Below are 24,660 nucleotides of genomic sequence, written 5' to 3'. Positions count from 1 at the left end.
TCCACTGTGCTTTAATTACAACCTGAGTCAGTGGATTAACTACATTCAGTAAATGATTACAAGAATAAACCATGTTCTGTACAATTCAGAATACGCTTTTGTTGCATCTTTGATTGCCTATATAATTATTATAGCACCTGTATGCTTTTTTTTTTTTAAAGATTTTATTTATTTGACAGAGAGAGATCACAAGTAGAGAGGCAGGCAGAGAGAGAGAGAGGGAAGCAGGCCCCTGCTGAGCAGAGAGCCCGATGCGGGGCTCGATCCCAGGACCCCGAGATCATGACCTGAGCCGAAGGCAGCGGCTTAACCCACTGAGCCACCCAGGCGCCCCACCTGTATGCTTTTTTATGCTAATACAGGTTTTAGATTAGGACTGAAGGAAAGAAATTGATATTTGTATGTGTGTGTGCATGCCTCTGTGTGTGTATGTGTGTGTGTGTGTGTGTGTGTGTGTGTGTTCATTCACCTGACATTCATCTGTCTGTCCGTAGAGATAGGACCAAGCAGTTTTGAAATCAGACAGACTTAGGTTGAATCCTGCTTCTTCTACTTATGTATTATTATGACCTGTACAAGTTACTTAGTGAACCCCGGTTTTCTCTTCTGTAAAACAGAATTTATGATGCCTGCCAGCAGTAGTAAAAAGAACTAGGTATTGCTTTAATGTGTAAAGTATAATTAAATAATATAATAATAACATAACAAATAATTGTCTTCTCTACCTACTGGCAGGATAAACTGGTAATGGATTATCAATTTTTCAGAATTTTCAGTATTCTTACAGGTCTTTCAAATTTTTGGCAGTGCCATTATCTAAAAGAACTAAAATATTTCTGCAATTGCATATATACTCTCTTGAAAGAAAATTCCTTAAAATATGATGAACTATTTTGTTCTCATTATACTTAAAATTTGTGCTCATAATTAAAATGTATTGAAGCTATAAAGTAGGTTTAAGTGCTATTTATATGAATTTTAACCTAGATGTATCCACATCTATCAACAAGAATATATTATTACATGTCAAGGATCTTATGAAATATTGATCATATTCTTGATTGAAAATCTAGAATCTAGAAAACAGTGGGTTCCAAGTTTAACTTTCTGATAACTTAAAGATGCACACAGAATAGATTAGAATGTAAGGTCTTCATCAACAGATTCAAAACTGTTTTAGATGAACCCATTTCATTCATTCAATTAAAAAAAAGAATAATCAAAAGCCAACCAGATTTTAATTACTCCTCTATTTGGCCACTAAAGAAAAAAGGAGCTCAGAAGCCAGGAGTCTTCCATCTCTGTGTCTTCCCATCTCTCAGCTGCCCTTCTCCATTTAAGCCTCTTCTGAATTATCAATTCCTCCAAGAACTCAAATTTCTATACAGAAGTAGCAAACTCTCCCTGTCACCCCCTTCTTTAATCACGCAGCACTTGGGAATCCCTAAAGTCATTCTTAAATAGAGAGATACTTCGCTGAACATATTAGTAAATTGTCTAATTACCAGAATAACTCACCAACAAATTAAATATTTTCTGGGTATCTTGTTATTTGCATCGATACCAATGGTATTTATTTTTTTAGATATAAATTATATTTTTAAAAGAAAGAGACTACCAATTAACCTGCTCATTATAAGATAAACAATGGTGTCACATGAAAGTTACTTAGTTGTGTTTCTAGTAATTAATAACTCCTTAACTGTATGTCTTTCTCTGTTGAAGGCAATAGTAATTATAGAAATGTAGAAAACCTACTGATTGGACATAAGGATTACTGTGCAAAAGGGCTCCCAAGCCAGCAAGATCGGTCAGGGAAGGCAGTTTCAGGAGAAAAGAAAGATGTAACTGTGAGCAGCGGGAGATGGGAATGAAGGTGCTAAGTGGGGAGAGTGGAATAAAGTAGAAGGAAGGTTCTATCCACTAGTAGGTCTCCATCTGCATACTCCAAAGATTGTACTGATTACTTTTTTAATTACCTTCCTGGTGGATAAATTAATCAATAATTGTGATAACTCATTGTTACAAGTCCTACTTTTATTTCACTATCACATCATTTTAGAAACTTATTATTGAAGTGCAATATTCATACGAAAAGCACATATATGATAAGCATACTACTTGATGAATTTTCACAAAATAAACACACCTGTGTAACCAGAACCCAGGCTAAGAAACTGAACATTACCAGCACTCCAGAAGCCCTCCTGTACACAAGGGTATCAATTATGCTTTGAATAGCATGGATTAGCTTTGCCAATTTTTATGCTTTATATAAATGCGCTCATACAGCATGCATTCTTTGAGTGTCTGGCTTTTTTCACTTAATAAAAAGTTTGTGACATTCATCTATACTGTGGCAAGTAATAATAGGTCTTTTCATTGCTATACAGCATGCTGTTATGTGAATATACCAAAATTTATCTTTCTATTCCAATGTTAGGGGCGTTTGAGGAGTTTTCATTTGGGGGCTACTATGACAGTATTACTGTGAACATCACATGCCTGTAAAATTACAATGAACTACCACATAAAACAATGTTCCTTGGGAAATAATATGTTCACATTTTCAACTTAATAAATGTTTATGTGTTATTTTCTATGTACTAGCCTATATTCTCAGTACTTTGTAGGTATTTATTTATTTATTACCCTCTTGACCATCCTATGAGGTAATAATAAATTACTATTCCAATTTAACTGAGCAAATGGAAGCGCAAGATAACATAGCTAGTAAATGGCAGAAGCAGAATTTAAGTCCAGGTAGTCTAGCACTACATTCTGTGATTGACTTTTAAAAATCTTTCTAATATGCACTAGTAGATATTGAATAATTATTAGTTCCCTTCATTCCTTGATTCTTGGGCAATGGTGTTTCCTGTGATGGGTGCTTAGAGCTATGGTGCCCAGGTGTCCTCCGTGAGTGAGACTCTTGGATATTTCTGCCATCAGAACCCTGTATTTTTCTTTCCATGGATCCTATATAATGGCCTAAATGTTTTCCTTTCCACAGAAACTATCTGAACTTCTGAGAAGGTTCTTTCTGCTCCCTGCCCTAAGAAATGCCACACAGTTTCACAATTTCTCCCTGCATTTCCATAGGCTTTGGGAAACTGTGGGAAACTGTGCCAACAGAATTAGGAGACATAGACATGTGTCCTTCTCAGGCTAGCCCATCCACAACTGTTTTTCCTTCTCAGGGCAAACTAAGAAACACAGAAGTATAGTCTCCTAGTATTTTTCATTCTTTATCCATACCAAAAATTTATTTAGCACATACTAGGAACTAGAAAGTATTAGGTATTGCAGTAAATATAAAACAGACTAAAAACAAATCAGTGATCTTAAAAAGTATACAGACAAGGAGAAGAAACAAATAGGATTTCATGCTTTAAAGTAAGGTATATGAAGTACATGTACCTTACTTTAAAGCATAAAATCCTATTCATTCTTTGGTGCTATTTAGAAGATTTAACAACTATCAAAATATAAACATTGGCCAATCAGAATGTAAGTCATGCAGAGACAATGGCATGACCATGTGCAGCTTCTGAATAGCAGCCTGGCATGTCAGAGGGACAGGACTGGACAGAAGGCTGTAGCCAGAGCATGGAACGCTTCGAATGCCAAGTGACATGCCTTGACTCTATTCTCTAAGCCCCACAGACACCACCGAGCCGTTCTGAGCATGGTTATGATACAACAGGGCTATGTTTATGGAGCTGTTTCTCAGTCCTTTAGCCTACTGGAGACCCAAGGGCACAGAATACAGATTGTTCTTTCTTATTTTGTGACTTTATTTCTCAACAACCCATGACACAAGCTCCGGCGTATAATTTTTTCACTCACTATAGCTTTCTCAAAGCCCACAAAGACCAGATATGGTTAGTTGTGTTTGGACATTTGGAATATTGCAGAGTTGCCATCCATCAAGAAGCAGACAGCCAGCTGAGCTTTTGACTTGTGTGTGCCAGAGAACAACTGAAATGAAAAGCTCACAAGGGGATGTACAATATGACTGGAATTTCCCTCTGCCAGCTGGCTGCTCTGACACTTGTGCTTCTTTTCATAATCTTTCCCACTTTTGAGGCTACTAAGTAAGGAAGCAAAGGTTAAGCTGGGGGCTGGGCAAATCCGTGTGAGTGAAACAAATGGAGGAATGTGGAAAGATGTCTAAAAGAGACACTTCTTTTGAATTAAATTCCATAAGAAGGTTCTCCTCCGCACCTATTTCTTCTTAAATTTGCCCTTTGGGGACATAGTTTGCTAATTTCTCCCATATGAACTGAGCCCTGTTTCATCCACCAAGGATTAGTTGGCTAAATTTATCAACTTGGCTTATAAAACAGGGTTGAAAAATCTCTTGGCACACTATCTGGAGGGAGGATGGCATGGTGGGAAGAGTGTGAGCACTGGTCCGAAATTGCTTGGGTGTAACTTTTGGCTCTGCAATATGCTGTCAGGTCTCAGAAGGGTTTTTTTTTTTTTTTTGTAAGATTGTATTTATTTATTTGACACAGAGAGAGAGCACTATAAGGGGGAGTAGCAGGCAGAGGGAGAGGGAGAAGCAGGCTCCTCATTGAGGAGGGGAGCCCAATGCAGGACTCAATCCTGGCACTGTGGGATCATGACCTGAGCCAAAGGCAGAGGCTTAACTGACTGAGTCACCCAGGCACCCCTCAGAAGGGTTTCTTTTTGCCATTTTTCTCAACTGCAAAATGAATATGATAGTGTTAACCACCTCATATGTGGTAGTGAAGGTTAAATGACTGTCAGTGTATGGAGAAAAGAACCTGACACATAGTAAGCACACACACATGCAAATGTGAGTTGTTTCATAATTATCATAATTACCTTGTGTTTTCCTGTGTCTCTTTCTATTCTTTAATACACTTTCATTAATGAAGCCTAAGTATCTATAAGCCACAAACTACTAAAGATTCATGTATCTCTCCAAAGCATAAGTCATTAAAACAAACAAACAAAAAACACCTAAAACATGTAGAAATGTAACAAAGATTTTTGCATATTTTTTCCTAAAAAATGACAAATCTCCATTAAGACCTCTTTCTAATTTTCTGGATAAGCCAGGCTGTTCTGAATACAAACAAGTAATAATTCTCTAATCAAAGATATGATAAGATCACTAAAATACATGCTAGCTTACTGAATAAAAGTATTTAATCAATATTATTGATTATCCCTAAAGCAGTAAATGTGAGGGTTTCACATTTAGCTAAACAAGTAACCCTTTCTTCCTCAATGGTCCTCAAGGTGTACTTGTAAAGGTGTTCTGTGCAAAGAGAACCAACTTCCCAGAGGGGGGTGTTGGCCAGTGATGTACTTCATAAACAATATACCCATTATAAAAGGGAAGGTTGCTCAGATGCTAAGGAATGGGAATACTCATCTATCTGGAAATCACGTGATTTGGATCACAATATTGGTTTTTGAGTGACTTTGTCTTGATTATAGCATAACTTCCTTGCTTTTTGCCTTACATTGGTCATCTGTAAGGTGGTACCGATTGAAATGATTTTTCCTTACAATGACCCTAATGTATTTCTAAAGAGTAAAAACAAAATAAAACCCTGAAGTGCTTTGAGTTCCACAAAGCAATCAAGGACTCGTACTAGAGAGTGTATCATGCACATCGACAGATGGCACTCTTTGTTAGATTCAGTAAGATCTGCACAACCGGCTAATTGTTGTGTTATTTTATAAGGAAGTAGGTCAGCAGAAAGCACCAAGCTGGAAAAAAAAAAGAAGAAGAAGAAGAAAAAATAGAATGTGTGTGATGATCAATTCTTTGAATTATTCATTCTCATCACTGATTGCTTAATTGAGTAATATGGATACAAAATTCCAAAGTGCCCTCCAGAACTCAAGATATTAAGACAACAGTAAGTCTCTTTAGTCTCTCTGGCTTGGAAGGATCTGTCTAAGACAGATAAAGAGTTCTGTTTTAAAAGAAAACCTGGCTAGGAGCCCCTGATGAAACTTTCCCTAACCTCTCACTCATTCATTTGAAGTTAAAGAAAAATGTGAAAATACAGTGCAAGGAGACTAACAGTCTCCTTAGTTAGTCCAGTATGGACTAACAGTCCAAACCAACATCAGGATCTGGGAGGCACCTCCAGCAATCTCAAACAATTGGAAAAGACAGGAAGAGCCCTGAAAGCAGGGTACACTGGGAATTTTAGTTTTCATGCACTTCAGATGGGCAGAAAAATCTGGAATTGAGGTTTAGGTTTAGGAAGAATTCTCTGTCATAGGCCAATAGAATTGTCAACTACAACTTATGGTAAGAATTGTGCTAAGAACTGGCATAGCCTAACAGTGGAGAAATGGTGGTGCTAAGATCTACTGACATACTACTTGCATAGAATAAAAGGTTGTCTTTTTAAGTGTCTATCTATTTAAGTGAGAGTAGACCAAACAAAACAAAACAAAACAAAACCCCACAAATCCACAACAAATTGAAAATGGTGCAATTGAAGAAAAAGGGAAAAGGAACATAATTCTCAATTCCTATATTAAAAAGCATAATTTTCAAAGTTACTTTATCCACTTTAGAAAGATGTTTGTCATCCTTTATAAGATGCAAGAAAATATTTTCTTTATGAAATAGAAGTTGAAAATTAAATGGAGAATGAAAGAAAAAAATGATAAAAGTATGAGACATGACTGATAAGAAAAAAACATACAAAACAATTAAAAACACAAATGTTACTCAGAAATTCCATTAACAGACATGTACCTAACCCTAAAGAGATTCTTTTCTCTCCTATATCTTATACCTGTATCAGGAGTTATATATGTAAATGTTTATCATGTAGTTATTTATAATAGCCAATAACTAACCATAAATGAATGTCCATCAGCAAAATAGTGGATAAAGAAATACATTCTTGAACATTTAAAATATCAGTAATTCAATTATATCCACAAAAAAAGCAATACACTCCAGAATTTGCACTAAGGGATCATAAGGACAAACTTGAATAGTTTTCTTAGAAAGCAGAAGAAAATAATGAAAATCCCAAGAAAGGAAATAATAGTCATCGAAGACAGAGAACCAAAACTCAAACTGAGAGTTACAGATAATTTCAAGAAAAAGAAAAAACAAACTATTAAAGTAGATGTGAACATAAAAGATATCCCAGAGTTGGGGGGGGGTAGAGATCAATATTTTATAAGAATACCACCGGGGCGCCTGGGTGGCTCAGTGGGTTAAAGCCTCTGCCTTCAGCTGAGATCATGATCCCAGGGTCTTGGGATTGAGCCCCACATCGGGCTCTCTGCTCAGCTGGGAGCCTGCTTCCTCCTCCTCTCTCTCTCTGCCTGCCTCTCTGCCTACTTGTGATCTCTGTCTGTCAAATAAATAATAAATAAATAATAAATAAATAATAAATAATAAAATAAATAATAAATAAAATCTTCTAAAAAATAAAAGAATACCACCACAAACACTTGAGTATTAAAAAGTGTTTACCATATTTAAGGAAAAAATTCATTAAACAGGAAAATGAAATAGAATCACATTGAGTTATGTCCTGGAAAAAACCTTAAATTCAATAATTAAGAAAGTTTATTTTAAGCATTCAGGAAGGAAAAGAATTAATGGCTTCTAATAAAATTTAACCACATGCTATTTTAAGACTTTATTTTCCACAAACAAAATTATGTAAATCCATGCAGCAACATCTCTGAACGGAAAAACTGTGAGGGCAAAAGTTGCAAGAGTTATGTTCCCAGAGAATGTGACCTTCAGGTAAAAAGGAAACAGAAAGACAGTCTCAGGTTTGCAAGACCTCAGGAAATGAGTGGTCCTCAAAAAGGTTAAAGTTGTGCTCCTACTGACCAAGAGATGAATCCTAATGAAGACCTCGAGCAGAGAAGTCATGATATACATCAACCAGTACAACAGAAAGGCAATCTCAAGAACTATTGCTAATATTGCTACAAAACAAAAGGCAAACATAGCAAGGAAAATATAAATTTAATGATAATTATATCGATCAAAACTTGTAGATTATAGTAAGGGAAAACAGATGTGAGGAAAAGACAAAGCAAAAAAAAAACTGAACTAAATTCCTCATTTTGTATGAAGGGAGTCAAATCTATCTTTTCTTTTATAATACTGATAATTAAAAATATAGATTAATAAGTATAATTTTGAAAAAGCCAAAAGAATTTTTTACATAACTAAAAAATAAATACTAGAGAGTGTAGAAACTTGTGACATAAGTAAAGTTACCAAAAAATTGAGGAAAATCACAAATCAAGATAAAAGAAATGTGAGTAAACGTATTAGTTATAATAATAATTTCAATGATTGAAAATTCCCTAATAGAAGGAAAAAAATATTCAAATCCAGTTTAAAAACACTGAACTTCATGATATTTGTAAGAGACTCTGAAACAAACTGATAACTGAGCGGTTAGAAATAAAGAATGAGCAAATATGCATCAGGCATTCACAAAAGAAAACAGGAAATACTAATTTCAAAAAGGACAAAAGATATTTCTTTTTAAGATTTTATTTATTTAACAGAGAGAGACACAGCAATAGAGAAAACACAAGCAGAGGGAGTGGGAGAGGGAGAAGCAGGCTCCCTGTGGAGCAGGGAGCCGGAAGCAGAGGTCCATGGAGGCCTCCATCCCTGGGGGCCTGGATCCTTGGATCCTGGGATCATGACCTGAGCCAAAGGTCGCAACTTAACAACTGAGCCACACAGACGCCCCCAAAAGGACAAAAGATATTAATGGTGACCAAAGGGTCATTACGTATTTATAAAGATACGTATCACAAGGAAAACAGTAGTCATTCAACTTTACAAGCAGACTAAGATAATGTCAATATATGTAAAGCAAGGATGTTAGAAGGATTAGAAATGAAGAGAAAAGCATTTTGTTATGGGACACTTTAACACATCCTTCCTAGGCCCTGACAAACATACATCTTTTTTTAAAGACTTTATTTATTTATTCATGAGAGACAGAGAGAGAACGAGAGAGAGGCAGAGGCAGAGGGAGAAGCAGACTCCCTGCAGAGTAGGGAGTCCAATGCAGGACTAGATCCCAGAACCTTGGGATTATGACCTGAGCCAAAGGCAGACACTTAATCAACTGAGCCACCCGGGGACCCATTTTTTTTTTTTTTAAGATTTTATCTATTTGTTAATGAGATACAGAGAGACAAGCAGGGGCAGAGAACTTATATTTGATAAATATTTATAATTAGTAACTTTCAGTCTACTGATATATTGACTTTTCTACCCTAAGAGAAAACATACATATACTAGGACACTATTTTCAAGATTAATATAACTTTTCATAAAAATCAACAAATACTGTCACAAAGAAAATGTTCAAAAGTTATCCAAATCAGAAAGGCTACATTCTCTGACTGCAGTATAATAAGAAGATATTTTGTTAAGTTTAATTAAAAACTCAAAAACTTAAAAAAAAAAAAAACCTCAAAAACTTTGCAAGTTATAAATGCACTCCCTAAATTACTATCTAGGAGAAATAAAAATAAAATTTAAATCTCCAACTTGTTTTAAAATAATGAAAACAGGACTATGACTTATTAAACTTTACAGAATGTGTGCAAATGTAGATACGTGGCCTGAACTACTTTTTGTTCCAATTAAAAATGTAATCTAAAAAATAAAACTGAGGGGCACCTGGGTGGCCCAGTGAGTGAAAGCCTCTGCTTTCGTCTCAGATCATGGTCCCAGGGTCCTGGAATCAAGCCCCACATAGGGCTCTCTGCTCGGTAGGGAGCCTGTTTCCTCCCCTCTCCCTCTGCCTGCTTTTCTGCCTACTTGTGATCTCTGCCTGTCGAATAAATAAATAAAATCTTTAAAAATAAATAAATAAATAAAAATGAATGTAACTTCAAGAAATTCAAACAGAACAAAGAATCTAAACAAAAGAAGAAAATGTTTTTTAAAACATATACATTAATGTATGAGAAAAGAGAAAAACAATAAAATTGGTAAACTATGACTTCCCAAAGAACAAGAACAGAGGAGTCACATCACCAAGATGGCAACACAGGTTGTTTCTGATTTCATTCTCCCTCACAAGAATAACTAACAACTATTGAAGAACAAGATACCACTGAGAGAACCCTAGAACATGAGGGTGAGGAAGACATAGTCCCTGCATCAAACAGACCTAGACCGATTGCATTAAAAGGGTACAAGTAGAGGCTACATGTTGACCACACTGCCCCACCCCCAGGCCAGCATAGCACCATGCAAAGAGGTCTCCCCTGAGCCTCCAGTTCCTCCAGTAGGAAAAAAGATCCCAAGGGGCATAACATCCAGCCTCCCTCAGCATTGTGAGTTGATTTGTGGGAACTCCTACTCTGATCTTGCACCATGGGACTGCAGGAGAATCTATAGTTCTCAAACTCTGGTAATCTGCCCAGGATGGAGAATGAGGGAGGAACTTGTAACAGCCAGCACTTGGATCTTGACAGCCTGGGTTTATTCCTGCAGTGCCAAGTAGTAATCCCAACCAGCAGTTTTGCTCATCTGCAGATCAAGTCAGGGGCATACCCTGTCCCCGGGAACTTGGTGGGGGTACAGATCTTCTTGATCCAGGTCCTCAGATGAGGAGTTTTGCCAGCCCTGGAGACTGGTTTGCCTATGCCCAGGCAAGGAGTTGCAACACGGCCCCACCCATTGTGGAAAATATCTTCTGGCTCCATAAGATCAGAATGTCTGGAGTCAAGACTCGGAAGCTATTTGGTCAGCGGCACTCAAGCTGAGAGGCAGGCAGGCAGATCTGATAGTTTGCAAAACAAAGCTGCCCTGTTCCATCAGGGAACGTGGGGTGCAGGTCAGCTTGAGTTAAGACAATAAATAAAAAGCTTTGCCAGATTTAGAGCTGCTTCTCTTACTAACCCCGGGCAGGGAATCTAATTTGTAACCCCACTTATCACTGAATACAGCCTCTCCAACAAGGGAACCTAACCAGAACACAAGGAAAGCTCTGTAGCTCATTCAGCATACAATGGCACTTGAATAGGAATCACAGTCCAAGGTTTCCTCTGTCTGCAGAGAAAAACTGGTGGACTCACCTGGCCAGGCAATTTTTTACACATTCTGGACTGAGTCAGTACTCAGTCCTAAACATCTAGCAAGCCTGACCAGAGAATCTAGGCAAACGTGGATCCTATCCTACAGGCTTGGGTAAGGAAAAAAGCCAGCAGTCCTATCCAGCTGTTCTTAGCTAATGGCACACCCTCCCTATCCCTATCCTCAGAGCTTGAACAGTTGCCTCACCCCAAAATAGCCCATAATAGCAGGCCCCACCTACCCAAGAACATCATCAGCAGACACACCCAGAAACCCAAACTAAACTTACTGGCACAGAACTTTCTCTGCCAAAGCAAACTTGTAAAATCTAGAAGATGAGCCTAATTATTCAAATGCACAGATACTAATATCAGGAATTAAAGATCACAAAAAAATCAGGCAACTATGACAACACAAAAGAAACTAAGAAAGCTCCAATAATTTACCATAAAGAAATGGAGATCTATGAACTGTCCCCCCTCCCCCCAAAAAAGACTTCAGAACAAGCCTCTTAAGGACATTTGGTAAACTACAAGAAAACATACACAGATGACTAAACAAAAGTAGGAAAATAGGGTATGAACAAAATGAGAAGTTCAACAAGGACATGGAAAGCATAAAAAAGAACAAAAACAAAAACAAAAAACAAAACCCAAATAGGAATAGAAATCCTAGACTGAAAAATGCACTAATCCAACTGAAGAAATCAACAGAGAATTTCAAAAGTAGACTCAGCCATGCAGAATAAAGAATCAGCAACCTGCAGGACAGGACATTGGAAATGTCCTGATCAAAGGAGCAAAAAGAAAAGAGAATGAAAAATAGTAAAGAAGCCTATAGGAATTATGGTACACATGAGAAGAAATAATTATGGGAATTCCAAAAGGAGAGGAGAAAGAGAAAGGGACAAAAAGTATATTTAGAATAAAAATGGCGGAAAACTTCCCAAACCTGGGGAGAGAAATGGACATCCAGATCCATGAGGCCCAAAGTACCCCAAAGGGTTGAACCCAAATAGGACTATAGGAAAAATATATTAAATTACCAGATTACAATTACACATTACAATTAAATTACCAGAAGTCAAGAACAATGAAAGTGTTTTAAGAGCAATAAGAGAAAATAGAGGAGTTACATAGAAGAGACCTCTTCCCCATAAAGCTAGAGGTGAATTTCTCAACAGAAACTTTTCAAGTCAGGAGAGAATGGGATGGCATTCAAAATATTGAAAGAAATTAGCAGTCAGCTATCTGTTGAAGTTGTCCTTCAGAAACAAAGGAGGGATAAAGACTACCCTACACAAAAGCTGAGAGTTCATTACCACCAGACCTATCTTAAAATGTCAATTATTTTATTTATCAATTTTATTTATCAATTATTATTATCAATTTTATTTATCAATTATCTTAAGATATCAATTATTTTTCAATAAAATGGAAAATGCTAAAGAAAGTTCTTTGAGTGGAAGTAAAATAATACTAATTAATATCATAAAAACATAAAAGGTAGTAAATCTCACTGGTAATGGTAAATACACAGACATAGTTAGATTCTACAATATGGTTGAGTGGTGCATGATCCACTTATAACTCTAGTTTAAAAGTTTAAACAAAATTAATGTAGTAAAAATTACCATAACTACAATAACCTGTCACTAGTCACACAATTTAAAAACCTAACCTAAAATGTTGAGGGTGGGGGAAGTAAAACTGGAGTTTATGAATTCTACCAAAATTCTACTTTTGACACAAAAGAAAGACAAATTTCTAAGGAAAGAAAGAACAAATTTTCTAAGAAAATAAAAAAACAAAATTATACCTTTGGGAGAAAGAAGAAAGCAGGCATCTTCACACTTACTGGTTTCAATCGATAGTATACAACTATAGTCATGGTTTCAATCGATAGTATACAACTATAGTCATCAAAACAGTCTGCTATTGGCACAAAAACAGACAAATAGACCAACAGAACAGATTCGAGAGCCCAGAATTAAACCCAAGCATATATCGTCAAATAATATCTGACAAAGGAGCCAATACTGAATGGTGAAAAGTCTTTTCAATAAATGGTGCTGGCATAATTGGATGTTCGAATGTGAAAGAATGAAACTGAACCCGTATCTTACACCACTCACAAAAAATTAACTCAAAATTTAACTCAAAAATTAACTCAAAATGGATTATATCTTAAATATAAGACCTGAAAACATAGAACTCCTAGAAGAAAATACAGCTTTCCCTGGGTCTTGATAATGATATTTCAGATGTGACATCTAAAGCACAAACAGCAAAATTTAAAATAAAAAAGTGAGACTACATCAAACTAGAAAGCTTCTGCACAGCAAAAGAAACCATCAAAGAATGAAAAGAAAATCTATAGAATGGCAAAAAGTATTTGCACACCATTTATCTGATAGGAGAGGTTAACATACAAAATATATAAAGAACTTATACAATTCAATAGCAAAAAACCCAAAAACCCAATTTAAAAAATGGGCAAAGGATGTGAAAAGATATTCCTCCTATGAAGATATACAAAAGGCCAACAGGTACATGGAGGGATGTTCAATATCATGAGCCATTAGGGAAATGCAAATTAAAACCACAATGAGATATCACCTCAGTCTAGTCAGAATGGCCATAACCAAAAAGACAAGAAATATCAAATGCTGGCAAGGATGTGGAGAAAAGGGAACCCTTGTGCACAGTCCCTTAGTGGGACTGTAAACTGGTGCAGCTACTATGGAAAACATTATGAAGGATCCTCAAAAAATTAAAAATAGAACTACCATATGATCCAGTGATTTTACTTCAGAAAATATATCCAAAGAAAATTAAAACAGTAATTCAAAAAGATATCCGCACTCCCATGTTCATAGTAGCATTATCTACAATAGCTAAGACGTGGTGTCTTAACAATCTAGGTGTCTATCAATGAAGGAATGGATAAAGAAGTTGTGAGATATATGTATTATTTAGCCATAAAAAATGAAGAAGTCCTACCATTTGTGACAATATGGATGGACCCTAAATGCCTTATGCTAAGTGAAATAACTCAGACAGAGAAAGACAAATATTGTATGATCTACTTATATGTGGAATCTAAAACAAACAAACAAACTCATAGAAAAAGAGATCAGACCTGTGGTTACCAGAGGCAGAGGGTGGGAGAAGGTGGTCAAAAGGTACAAACTTTCAGTTATAAGATAAATAAGTACTAGGGACTTACTGTACAACGTGATGACTATAGCTAACACTACTTTAGATAGATAGGAAAATAGTTAAGAAAGTAAATCATATAAGTTCTCCTCACAAGGAAAAAAAATTCTTTATTCTGTCTTTTTATTGTATCTGTGTAAGAAGATAGATGTTAGCTGAACCTATTGTGGCAATCATTTCACAATACATGTACATCAAACCATCGTGCTGTATGCTTTAAACTTACATAGTGACACACGACATACTCAGATGTCAATTATTTTTCAATAAAATGGATAAAAGTATATTTTATATACAGCAGGAAAATCATCTAACAGTCCTAGCAAATCTAATCAAGGAAAAAAAGAGTAAACAAATAAAATTAGCAGAAATAATATATAATCCTAAAAGGATTTAGGGCACCTGGGTGGCACAATTTGTTAAGCGACTGACTCTTGATTTCCACTCAGGTCATGATCTCTAGGTCAGGCTCTGTGCTCAGCCCAGAGTTTGCTTGAGATTCTCTCTCCCTCTCCCTCTGTCCCTCCTACTAGGGCTCTCTCTCTAACATAAATAAATAATAAATCTTTAAAAGAAAAGTAAAAGGATTTAATAACAGATTCATGGATGATTTTAAATATGATTTTTCTTCTTTTTTGTGCATTTTCACTGAAATCCTAGTTAGTTAACGTACAGTGTAATATTAGTTTCAGGACTACAATATAGTGAAACAACTCTTCCATACATCACCCAGGCTCATCACAAGTGCTCTCCTTAACCCATCACCCACTTAACCCACCCCCTCCACCCACCTCACTTGTGGTAACCATCAGTTTATTCTCTACAGTTGGGAGTTGGCTCCTAGACTTTCCTATACCTTTTTTTTTTTAAACATTTGTTCATTTGTTTCTTAAATTCCAGATATGAGTGAAATCATATGGTATTTGTCTTTCTCTCACTGACTTATTTATTTTAGGATAATACTTTCTAGCTCCATCTTTGTTGTTGCAAATGGCAAGATTTCATTCTTTTTTTTTCCTCTGAGTATTATTCCATTGCCCGTATACACTAAATCTTCTTTTAAAGTATTAACATAAATAAGTTAGCTTAATAAATTTGAAAATCTTAATAATGAGCACTCAAAGATAATAAAGAAAAATATTTGTGGGCCAAAATTTAAAAGATTATTATCAACGGGAGAATTGAAACTGAAAAAGTTTTCAATAACTACCTTCAAGACAGCTGCAGAGTCACGAGTTTTATCAATAAGTGCTTCAGCTTCAGAAATAAATCATTCCTGTGATGCATAGTCTGCCTGTGCATGGGGGAAAAAAAAACTTAAAATGTTCTAACACACTTTAAAAAGCCAGGGTGACCCTCATAGTAAAACCTAAAAATGCTTAGTATAGATGCAAAAGTTTGAATTACAAATTAGCATATTTTACTCAGATTATAGTAAAATAATAATTTATTCTGAATAATTCAAAATTACCCTAAAAATTCAGATATATAATTCCTAAAGAACAAAAATTACACCAATAGACTGCAAGATACATAAATGTCTCAATAGATGTAGAAAATAATTTGATCAAGTTTAATGAACCCTCTCTGCGTTTTAAAACTTGCTTAATAAGTTCAGAATAAAATGATAATTCATTGGCATTATAAAGAATATTTATCTTTAACATACAGCCAACATCATATTTTATAACAATACACTGGCAAATCATAAACTAGTCAAGAATGTCTATTCTTAACACTATCATTTCCACCTGTTCTAGAAGCGATAGCCAAAACAAACAAAAGAACCCCAGAAACATAAGGTGTATTTGTTAATTTAAAAATAAATTGGGGACAGATACAATTTTATTTATAGATAACATCATGTTTTTACCTAAGTAATCTAAAAGAATTAACTGAAAAACACATTAGATATAATAACATAGGTCAGTAAAGTAACCAAGTACAAAATAAATATATATAAATCAATCAGATTTGTGATACTAATAATGTATAATCAAGATATAATAAAAATATCCTATTAATAATAAAAATCAAACATCATAAGAAACAATTCCTAGAATAATCTTTAAGATTTGTGTGGGACCTATAGAATGACAGTAACAAGTGGCTGTAAGAAGAATAAAAAGACTTTCATGAATAGAAGAACACACTTTGAGGCTGAATGGGGAGAAAATAAGTTAATTTAATCCACCAAAATTCTAATATCCATTCTTGGAGTACTAGTGCAATACTAAGATAGCTTTTCAAAGCAATTCCCAAAGTTTATCAAGAATAAATAGGAAAAAACAATCAAAAAAATTAAAAATTTAATGGAGAAAGTGTCTCTCCCAAATGTAGTGGGATGTGAAAGTAGACAACAAACCAACTCTAGTAGGTTAAAAAAACAAAACAATGACAAGAATTAGAAAGCTCCGTGTGAGATAAAGGTGACATCATAAATCAGGACATAGAAGAAAATTCATAAATGGTGTGAGACAATTATTTAACAAATGGAAATAAAATTAAGTTAGTTCCTCACTTTTTTTATTTTTTAAAAATTTTATTTATTTATTTGACAGAGAGAGACACAGTGAGAGAGGGAAAACAAGCAGAGAGAAAGGGAGAAGCAGGCTGCCCGCTGAGCACAGAACCTGGGCTCAATCCCATGGCCTGAGCTTAACGACTGAGCCACCCAGGCACCCCAGTTCCTCACTTTTTACCATAAAACAAACTGTAGAATGATTAAACTATTCTAATCTTAAAAACTGAAAACATACACACATACTCCAGGAAGAAGATATGAACACTTATCAGATCTCAGGATGCGCAACGGCTTTCTAACTATAAAAGCATTGAAAGAAATCATGCAAGAAATAGTATAAATTTGACTATAGAGAACAAAATGATAAGAGCATCAAAAACTGAAATTAAAACTTCATCATCATGAAAAGATAAATATAATGTAAAAAACACACAACTGGGAAAAATACTTGGGTTTATGACAAAAAAGTTGCATATAGTTAATATATAAAGAGCTTATGTAAATCTTAAAACTGCAATAGAAAAAATGGCAAAGAACATGAAGTATTTACTTCAGGAAAGAAAAAAGAAAGAAGGAAGGAAGAAAGTGATGGGAGGAGTGAGGCAAGGAAAGTAAGGTAAAAGAAAAAACTAAACATGAAGGGAAAATCAAATTACTCAATTCCAAATATTTTTGTTTTAAAGGCTATCTTTTTCACATATCGAATTAGCTGAACTTAACTCTAAAGCCCAGTATTGTTGAATGTGAGATTAGAAATTGGAATGACTTTTCTGGAGAGTAAGTTCGATGATCTACATCAAGAATTAATGCTCTTAGATTGAATAACTCTACTTTGAGCCATCCATCTTATGGAAATAATTAGGGAACATTTGAGGGCAGGAACAGTCATTGTCACATTATACCTGTATTAGCTGAATTTATCATTAATCACCAGAGATGTCACAAAATATCCAACATCATTTGTGAGGGGTATCACAAGCAATTCATTTCTATTAATAGTGTATGTGGCAAACTAAACATTATTTAGTAAATTAGAGTGCAGTCAAGGTTATCTCTGTAATATTATTCTTACTCCTATTACAATACACTTCATGAGTGGGAAGAAAAGGAAGAGAGCAGTGGCAAATTCTCAGAGAGATTTGCATAAACCAGAGCCTTTTTTATCTATGTGTACATGAGAACTCACTGGCTTGTGAATAACATACATCCACGTGTGTTACAGAGGAGAAAAAAATCAGAAACACTTAGAATGGCAGTCATTTAAGATAAGCAATACAGACACTTTAAAGTTGTTTTGGAAGAAGTCTGATAAGACGGGTAAATGTTCACTATATGATGGAAGCAAAAAGAAGGCTTGGGCACACAGTGACACCTGTTTTATAAAAGAGCCAGAGGAAGTTTACCTGTGTTGGAAGCAGTGGTCTCTGGGAATTATTTTTCTCTGTATGCTTTCCTGAATTTTCCAAATATTAAGTAGCAAGCAGATATTATTTTATGGCCAGAAAGAAATTATTAGTGAAAAATACTGTACAATTACAAAGAAGTACAGAATGTTTATAAAGTAATCCTGTAATCCTCTTTCCTTCCTGATCCAATTAAAAATATATTATAAATATTTACAGAAGAGGGTTTAATGCCTTTCTGATTAACCTCATAGAATTAATTCTGTCATATACTAAAAGGAAAACCTCTAACAGCACAAAGTAACGGTGATCTTCAACATGTAATCAGTTAACCTGCCAAAGACAATTCTGTAACTCTTTAAGCATTACACACTTAATTAAAAAGTAAAACAAAATATAATCATGACATATCATTTTATCCTTCATGAAAACATACCCTGTTCTTGGAGGAAAGGAGTAATAAAGACCAAATGGGTATACTTTAGTTAACAGTCTTCATTCTTATTTACAGGGAACTAAATTAATGCCCTCTCTAGGGAGAAAAATTAAAAAGCATGCAGTGACCTTCATTGAACTTCATGCACAAACCAACTGAAAGCATACTTTTCAATGCCCTGAAAAACATCCTTCAGGATTATGGGGTTAACACAATACAAAATGCTGCCAAACTTCCTGTTATTGTTGTTATTGTTGTTTTCTTAACCCAGGAACCTTCCTATGAGAACACAAGTTTCACATTGAGGTGATGGACAGGAGGACTTCTGTCCTGTATCCATGCATCTTGCCCCGAACAGCCTTTCTAATAACTCATGATTCTGAAGGGCACATAAAACATCGTAATAAGTACATTTTGTGTTTTCATTTATTTCTTGAGAGAATAGCAGTCATTATTAATGTATGTTCTTGACATATCATTGGATTCACATTCCCAACTGTTCTGAATTACTACCTAAAATAGTCTTTTGAGGAATGTTAAATTAAAAAAAAAAAGTCATTCTCAACTAGGTTGCTGAAGCACAGTTTTCTGTGAGTTGCACTATTCCAATGCTGCTTTGTTAAACACGGTGATTAGCTACCTTAGGTTTATCAATTTTTAAATATTATTTTGTAACACAAAAATGTACTAGAATAGCTCTTTTTTTTACTTTTGGGGGAAATATCACTTTTATATTTCATTGCTTGAAACAAAACATAAATAAGGACTGATTTCTTTAGGTTTTGAAGTTGATGGTACCATTTCATTTATTTGTAGATAAAAACAGGGTTTCTCAGCCTGTGCACTATTGACATTTTTGGCTAAATAATTATGGGGGGGGGGCTGTCCTGTACATTGTAGCACGTATAGCAGCATCCCTGGTCTCTACACACTGGATTCCAGTAGCACCCTCTCCACCCTACTCCCTTGTAACAACCATAAATATCTCCAGACACTGCTTAAAGTCCCCTGGTGGTGGGGGGGGAGGGGCTGCAAAATCTCCCCGATCAAGAACTCCTGTCTAAGTCATATCACTCACAGAGAGCCATTGACTTTTACCTATCTGTTTTATCAAAGTCTTCAAAAAGTGAAATTCCTGGTTTTCAAATGTTGAGACTACACGCTACTCTATTACTTTACTAGTCCGTAAATATTCCAGCTAAAGTAAACTAATAAGAAACTAACATTTCCCACATCCTTAAAAAAAACTGACCAAAAAATTAGAATTTAGAGGTTGGAGGTAACTGTCACATTGAAAATTCATTTCACTTCTCTTGACATTATCTCCTAATTTTTACTTGGTCATAAAAGCCATCTAAATTATTTTATCACAATGAATATTCAAACTTTTGGTTCAAAGGTCCAAATAAAGAGATTTTCAATAAGAAGCAGATAACTTCATGTAGTTCTTAAAATGCATTAACTTTTTATTCAAAAACTTTATAACTAATGTAGCAATGATGGAAAACAGAATTTTTCTATCAGTTATATACCTTTTTACTATTTTAATTTTAACATGTTTATTGGAAAATTATCAGAAAAGTATGTAGATTACCAGAATCCTACCACACAGAGATAACCACATTTGGCTGTTGATTTTTCTATTCTATTCATCTATTATCTGTTCTATTCTATTCATATAAATATATCCTATACTAAATCCTTAACAAATCATGATTGATACTTCACTCTGTGAATTAAACACGTTTATTAGACTTTAAGGGCAAAATTTGTAATGATAAATATACTTGGCTTTCTCAAACAAATATTTTTTACAGCACAAAAGCACACAATGTTGGGTACCTATTTTCAGCAATAACCTCTACATGCTAAAATTTTTCTGTTTCTTTAACCCATAGGCTTCCGCATAACAAGAAAGACGTGAACCTGCAGATACATTTAGGTTTTGTTGTTGTTGTTTTTTTAACTCTACTCTATGTGTCGTCTAGATATAGATGTCCGAAGTCCTAATTTTTCTGAAAATTCTAGGGGAAGGAAGAGAAGGTCTTATAAGGTCACCCCTTACTTTTCCTTTGCTCCACATGGATCCACTGAAACAAAACAAATAACAACAATCCCCCAAAAATCCCTCACACAAGGCCATGTATGTGTCTAGAAAGTGTCACTGAACATTTCCCCTTGAATATTAGAAATCCTCTCTCCATATCCCTTCTACCCCCACATTCAGGAAATCTTCAGGAACTGTTTCATCCTTTGTAGTTCCAAACTCGTAATACCTCCTTGGTTCTCTGTGCCCTTTCTCTTCTCTCTGGAGCAAGAAAAATCCTTCTGTTTTCTACAGAGCTCTTCAACTCCACCTTGGTTGCATAAAGCCAGCCCTTCTAGGTCAGTGGAGAGCCTTAAGAGAGCCGATGAACCAAATTCTTGATTATTGTACAATTTCCAGTCAAAGAGCCCTGGTAACCAATTAGTATAACGATTCAATCCAAAAAAGAAACTGAGGAAACCAGCTGACTATTCTAATTTTATACTTATTGACACAGCTCAAAGCATGGATCAAAGTAGAGGAATAAACACTTGCGAATAATTAGAAGACCTAGGGGCCTGGGGCCAGGGACCCAACCTTATGTAACTGGGTAACAGAGGACTCATCTCAATCATTAAAATGTGACTCCTTTCCATTCTCTGTAAAATAAGAATAGCACCTATGCTACCAAGAACAATGATGACCCACATAATGGTCCACAAAGCATGTTCAAACAGACTAGCTGCTTCTGCCCTCAGAACAACACAGCAAAAGAGATACAGCATCTATAATTATTATCATCCTCATTTATAGGCCCAGAGGAATTAGTAGCCTGGTTGAATCCCACTGAAGTAACAGAGCTGAGATCTGTCTTTGAATCCAAATACGACGCCAAGTGCCTTCTCTCTATATGGAGGGAAATTTGTGAGGATCTAATGACATTGCATATTATAAAGGTTCTTTCCAAATGAAAAAAAAAAAAAGTTAATGAAAACCCAACACTTATTGCTGCATTTATTTTCAGATAACTTTGGTAAGACGCAACCATATAAGAATGCTTTCATGAGAGTTCAGGTATTTTCCACACACATTTTTTCCAAATGGCACAGTACATTATAAAATAAAAGTTAACATATTAGGATTAAAACATTACACTATGGGGCACCTGGGTGGCTCAGTAGTTAAGTGTCTGCCTTTGGCTCAGGTCATGATCCCAGGATCCTGGGATCGAGCCCCCGCATCCAGAAGCCTGCTTTGTCCTCTCCCACTCTCCTTGTTTGTGTTCCCTCTCTTGCTGTGTCTCTGTCAAATAAATAAATAAAACCTTTTAAAAAACTACACTGTGACAGTAGTTTTTACTTCTATGATGACTCTTTAATTTTTCTGGACTTGCGTTTTAGATTTATCCTGCTCCTTATCAACTGGCAGGTGATCCAAACATATACTTAGCCTTACTTCTTACACATGAGCACGATTGCTTGTGCACATGTGCATACACACACATCTTTTTTTTTTTAAAGATTTTATTTATTTATTTGACAGACAGAGATCACAAGTAGGCAGAGAGGCAGGCAGAGAGAGAGAAGGGGAAGCAGACTCCCTCCTGAGCAGAGAGCCCAATGCGAGGCTTGATCCCAGGATCTTGGGATCATGACCTGAGCTGAAGGCAAGAGGTTTTAACCCACTGAGCCAACCAGGCTCCCAGACACACCTCTTCTTTCTCCATGGTTTCTGTTGATTGTTTTCCCCTTGGCTTTGACTATTTACAACACAGACTACAAGTCCCGCAGATTGATTTCCCAAGATGAACTAATTCTAAGAGACTCCCAGGAGCATTCGACAGTGGCCCCCATATTCTCCTTCACTCTTCACTGGCACAGAAAATTAACGATGCATTATATCTGAAAAATTTGAAACCCCCAAAGCTCAAAAATGTCAACTACTCAAATATTCCAACTTTTAAATTTCTAATTCCTTTTGTAACTTTCCATCTTTTTCCATAATTTTCATTCATTTCTCAAGCTATGAAGCTCACAGTTGAACACATTTTCTATTGAATTTTCATGTATGCTGAGTCAAACAGTTTCAAAGGATACAATTACTTCATCAAAAAACAAACAGGCATTTAACAAACTCTCTTTCCATATCCAGTCTGTACTAGAATCTGTGGGATCCAAAGGCACAGTTGTTCTCCAGCACAAAAAAAGAGAATCTACTACCTTATGAGTTGCTTTTGAAGGAAATAAAATAATTTCACCATATATACATTATATTTTATTTCTTAAAAACTACCACATATATTCCTGTTAATGTTTGTATGTCAGTACACTGGGATCCCAAACATTTTATCCTGCCCTAATTACCTTAAAATTGTGGTTTAATTTATATATTGATACCCCACATTTATTTTTTAATGAATTTCATGCTAAGACTTTTTTGCAATATGAAAAATTTCATAAAAACAACACTCACGTGGTTTTTAAAAAATCAGACAATCCTCCTCACACACAACTGAAATACTCTCAAAAAGGAAAAGTCTCTTAACCATGTCTACTTTTAGAAAACTAAATAATAAACTTAGTTGAAAAATATAAAATTTGGATAATGGAACAATGAGTATATCTCGCTATCTACCACACAGAGATGTGCTTGACTCTAATCTATGTAAAGTGAGGTTTTAATTCCTCTCCTGTAGCACTTTTCAAAGAACCTCTGTAATTTTGATGATCATATTATTATTTTACATTTTGTTGGTTGTAAGTTGGAAATCTCTAGTTATACTTCTGTTTCTTGTCCAATAAATTTTAGCCAGTTTCTTGACACCACTCTAGGTGGAATAACACTGTTAATGCCTCTACTCATCCCTCAATTTTTGCTATCGTCTTTCACCTTCCAATTCTGTCAGTTAGCTATACATTTACTTTTACTTTGTCAAAGTTGTAAAGTGAACCGTTAAGTATTTGAACTAATAAAAAAAAAATGTTTTTATGGGTGCCTAGGTTGTTCAGTTCGGTAAGTATCTGCTTTCAGCTCATGATCCCAGGGTCCTGGCATCCAGCCTTGAGTCATTTTTGCGGGGCAGGGGTAAGGAGGAGGTAGGAGGAGGTGGGGGGGGGTGTGGGAAGAGAAGGGTTTCCCTGCTCAGCAGGGAGTCTGCTTCACCCTGCTTATGCTCTCTCTCTGTCTCTCAAATAAATAAATACAATCTTTAAACAAAAAAAAAATGTTTTTATATTTAAGTTAAATTGAGTTGAGCTTTCTACCACAACAGAAACCCTCTTAACTTCACTGAGCACCTCCTACCTGCTCACCTGCTGGTCAGGAAAAGGGATGCTACAATCTACTTTGTGTAAATGACACTATCTTTTTTTTTTAAGATTTTATTTATTTATTTGACAGAGAGAGAGATAACAAGTAGGCAGAGAGAGAGGAAGGGAAGCAGGCTCCCCGCCTAGCAGAGAGCCTGATGTGGCGCTCAATCCCAGGACACCAGGATCATGACTTGAGCCGAAGGGGCAGAGGCTTTAACCCACTGAGCCACCCAGGTGCCCCTAAATGACACTATCTTAAAAGGACATGATTTTTTAATACATCAGTTACATTTAATTAAAATACATCTTATAAAACAAAATAAAATGATAGGATGAAGTTCTGCAATAGTCTAAGATAATATCTTTCTCAGGAAAAGCCTTTCAAAAATAAAGCCATTGTAGAATATTATTTGAAAACAGAGGGATACATTGTTTATTTTCTGAAAGAGACACTAAAATTGAAGGAAATAGGTGTATAGTGACCCTGGTGAAAAGATTTGTTGCATTTGAAACATATTCTAGAGGTTATTGTCTTAAGTATAAAAGCTACTGAAGGGCAAAATGGGAAGTGACCACGACTTAAGTATAATTTATACTATGAATTTCAGTTTATATTTAAGTCAAATATTCCTTTTTTCATTGAGACC

The 24,660-nt window shown here is 35.4% G+C and overlaps 1 protein-coding gene across 1 annotated transcript in view; it reads left to right on the top strand.

Moving 5' to 3' along the window:
- Positions 1-10,226: 10,226 nt before the first annotated feature.
- Positions 10,227-24,660, top strand: part of LOC123942196 — a 98,111-nt gene continuing 83,677 nt past the window's right edge. The window contains exons 1-2 of the mRNA XM_046006086.1: positions 10,227-10,353; positions 10,514-10,765. Coding sequence (XP_045862042.1) covers positions 10,227-10,353; positions 10,514-10,765 — 379 coding nt within the window. The remainder of the gene's footprint in view (positions 10,354-10,513; positions 10,766-24,660) is intronic.

The sequence above is a fragment of the Meles meles genome, chromosome 5 (assembly GCF_922984935.1).
Source record: "Meles meles chromosome 5, mMelMel3.1 paternal haplotype, whole genome shotgun sequence".
NCBI classification, from domain to species: Eukaryota; Metazoa; Chordata; class Mammalia; order Carnivora; family Mustelidae; genus Meles; species Meles meles.
Note: the sequence above shows the minus strand (reverse complement) of the source record. Positions and strands in the feature narration are given on the sequence as shown.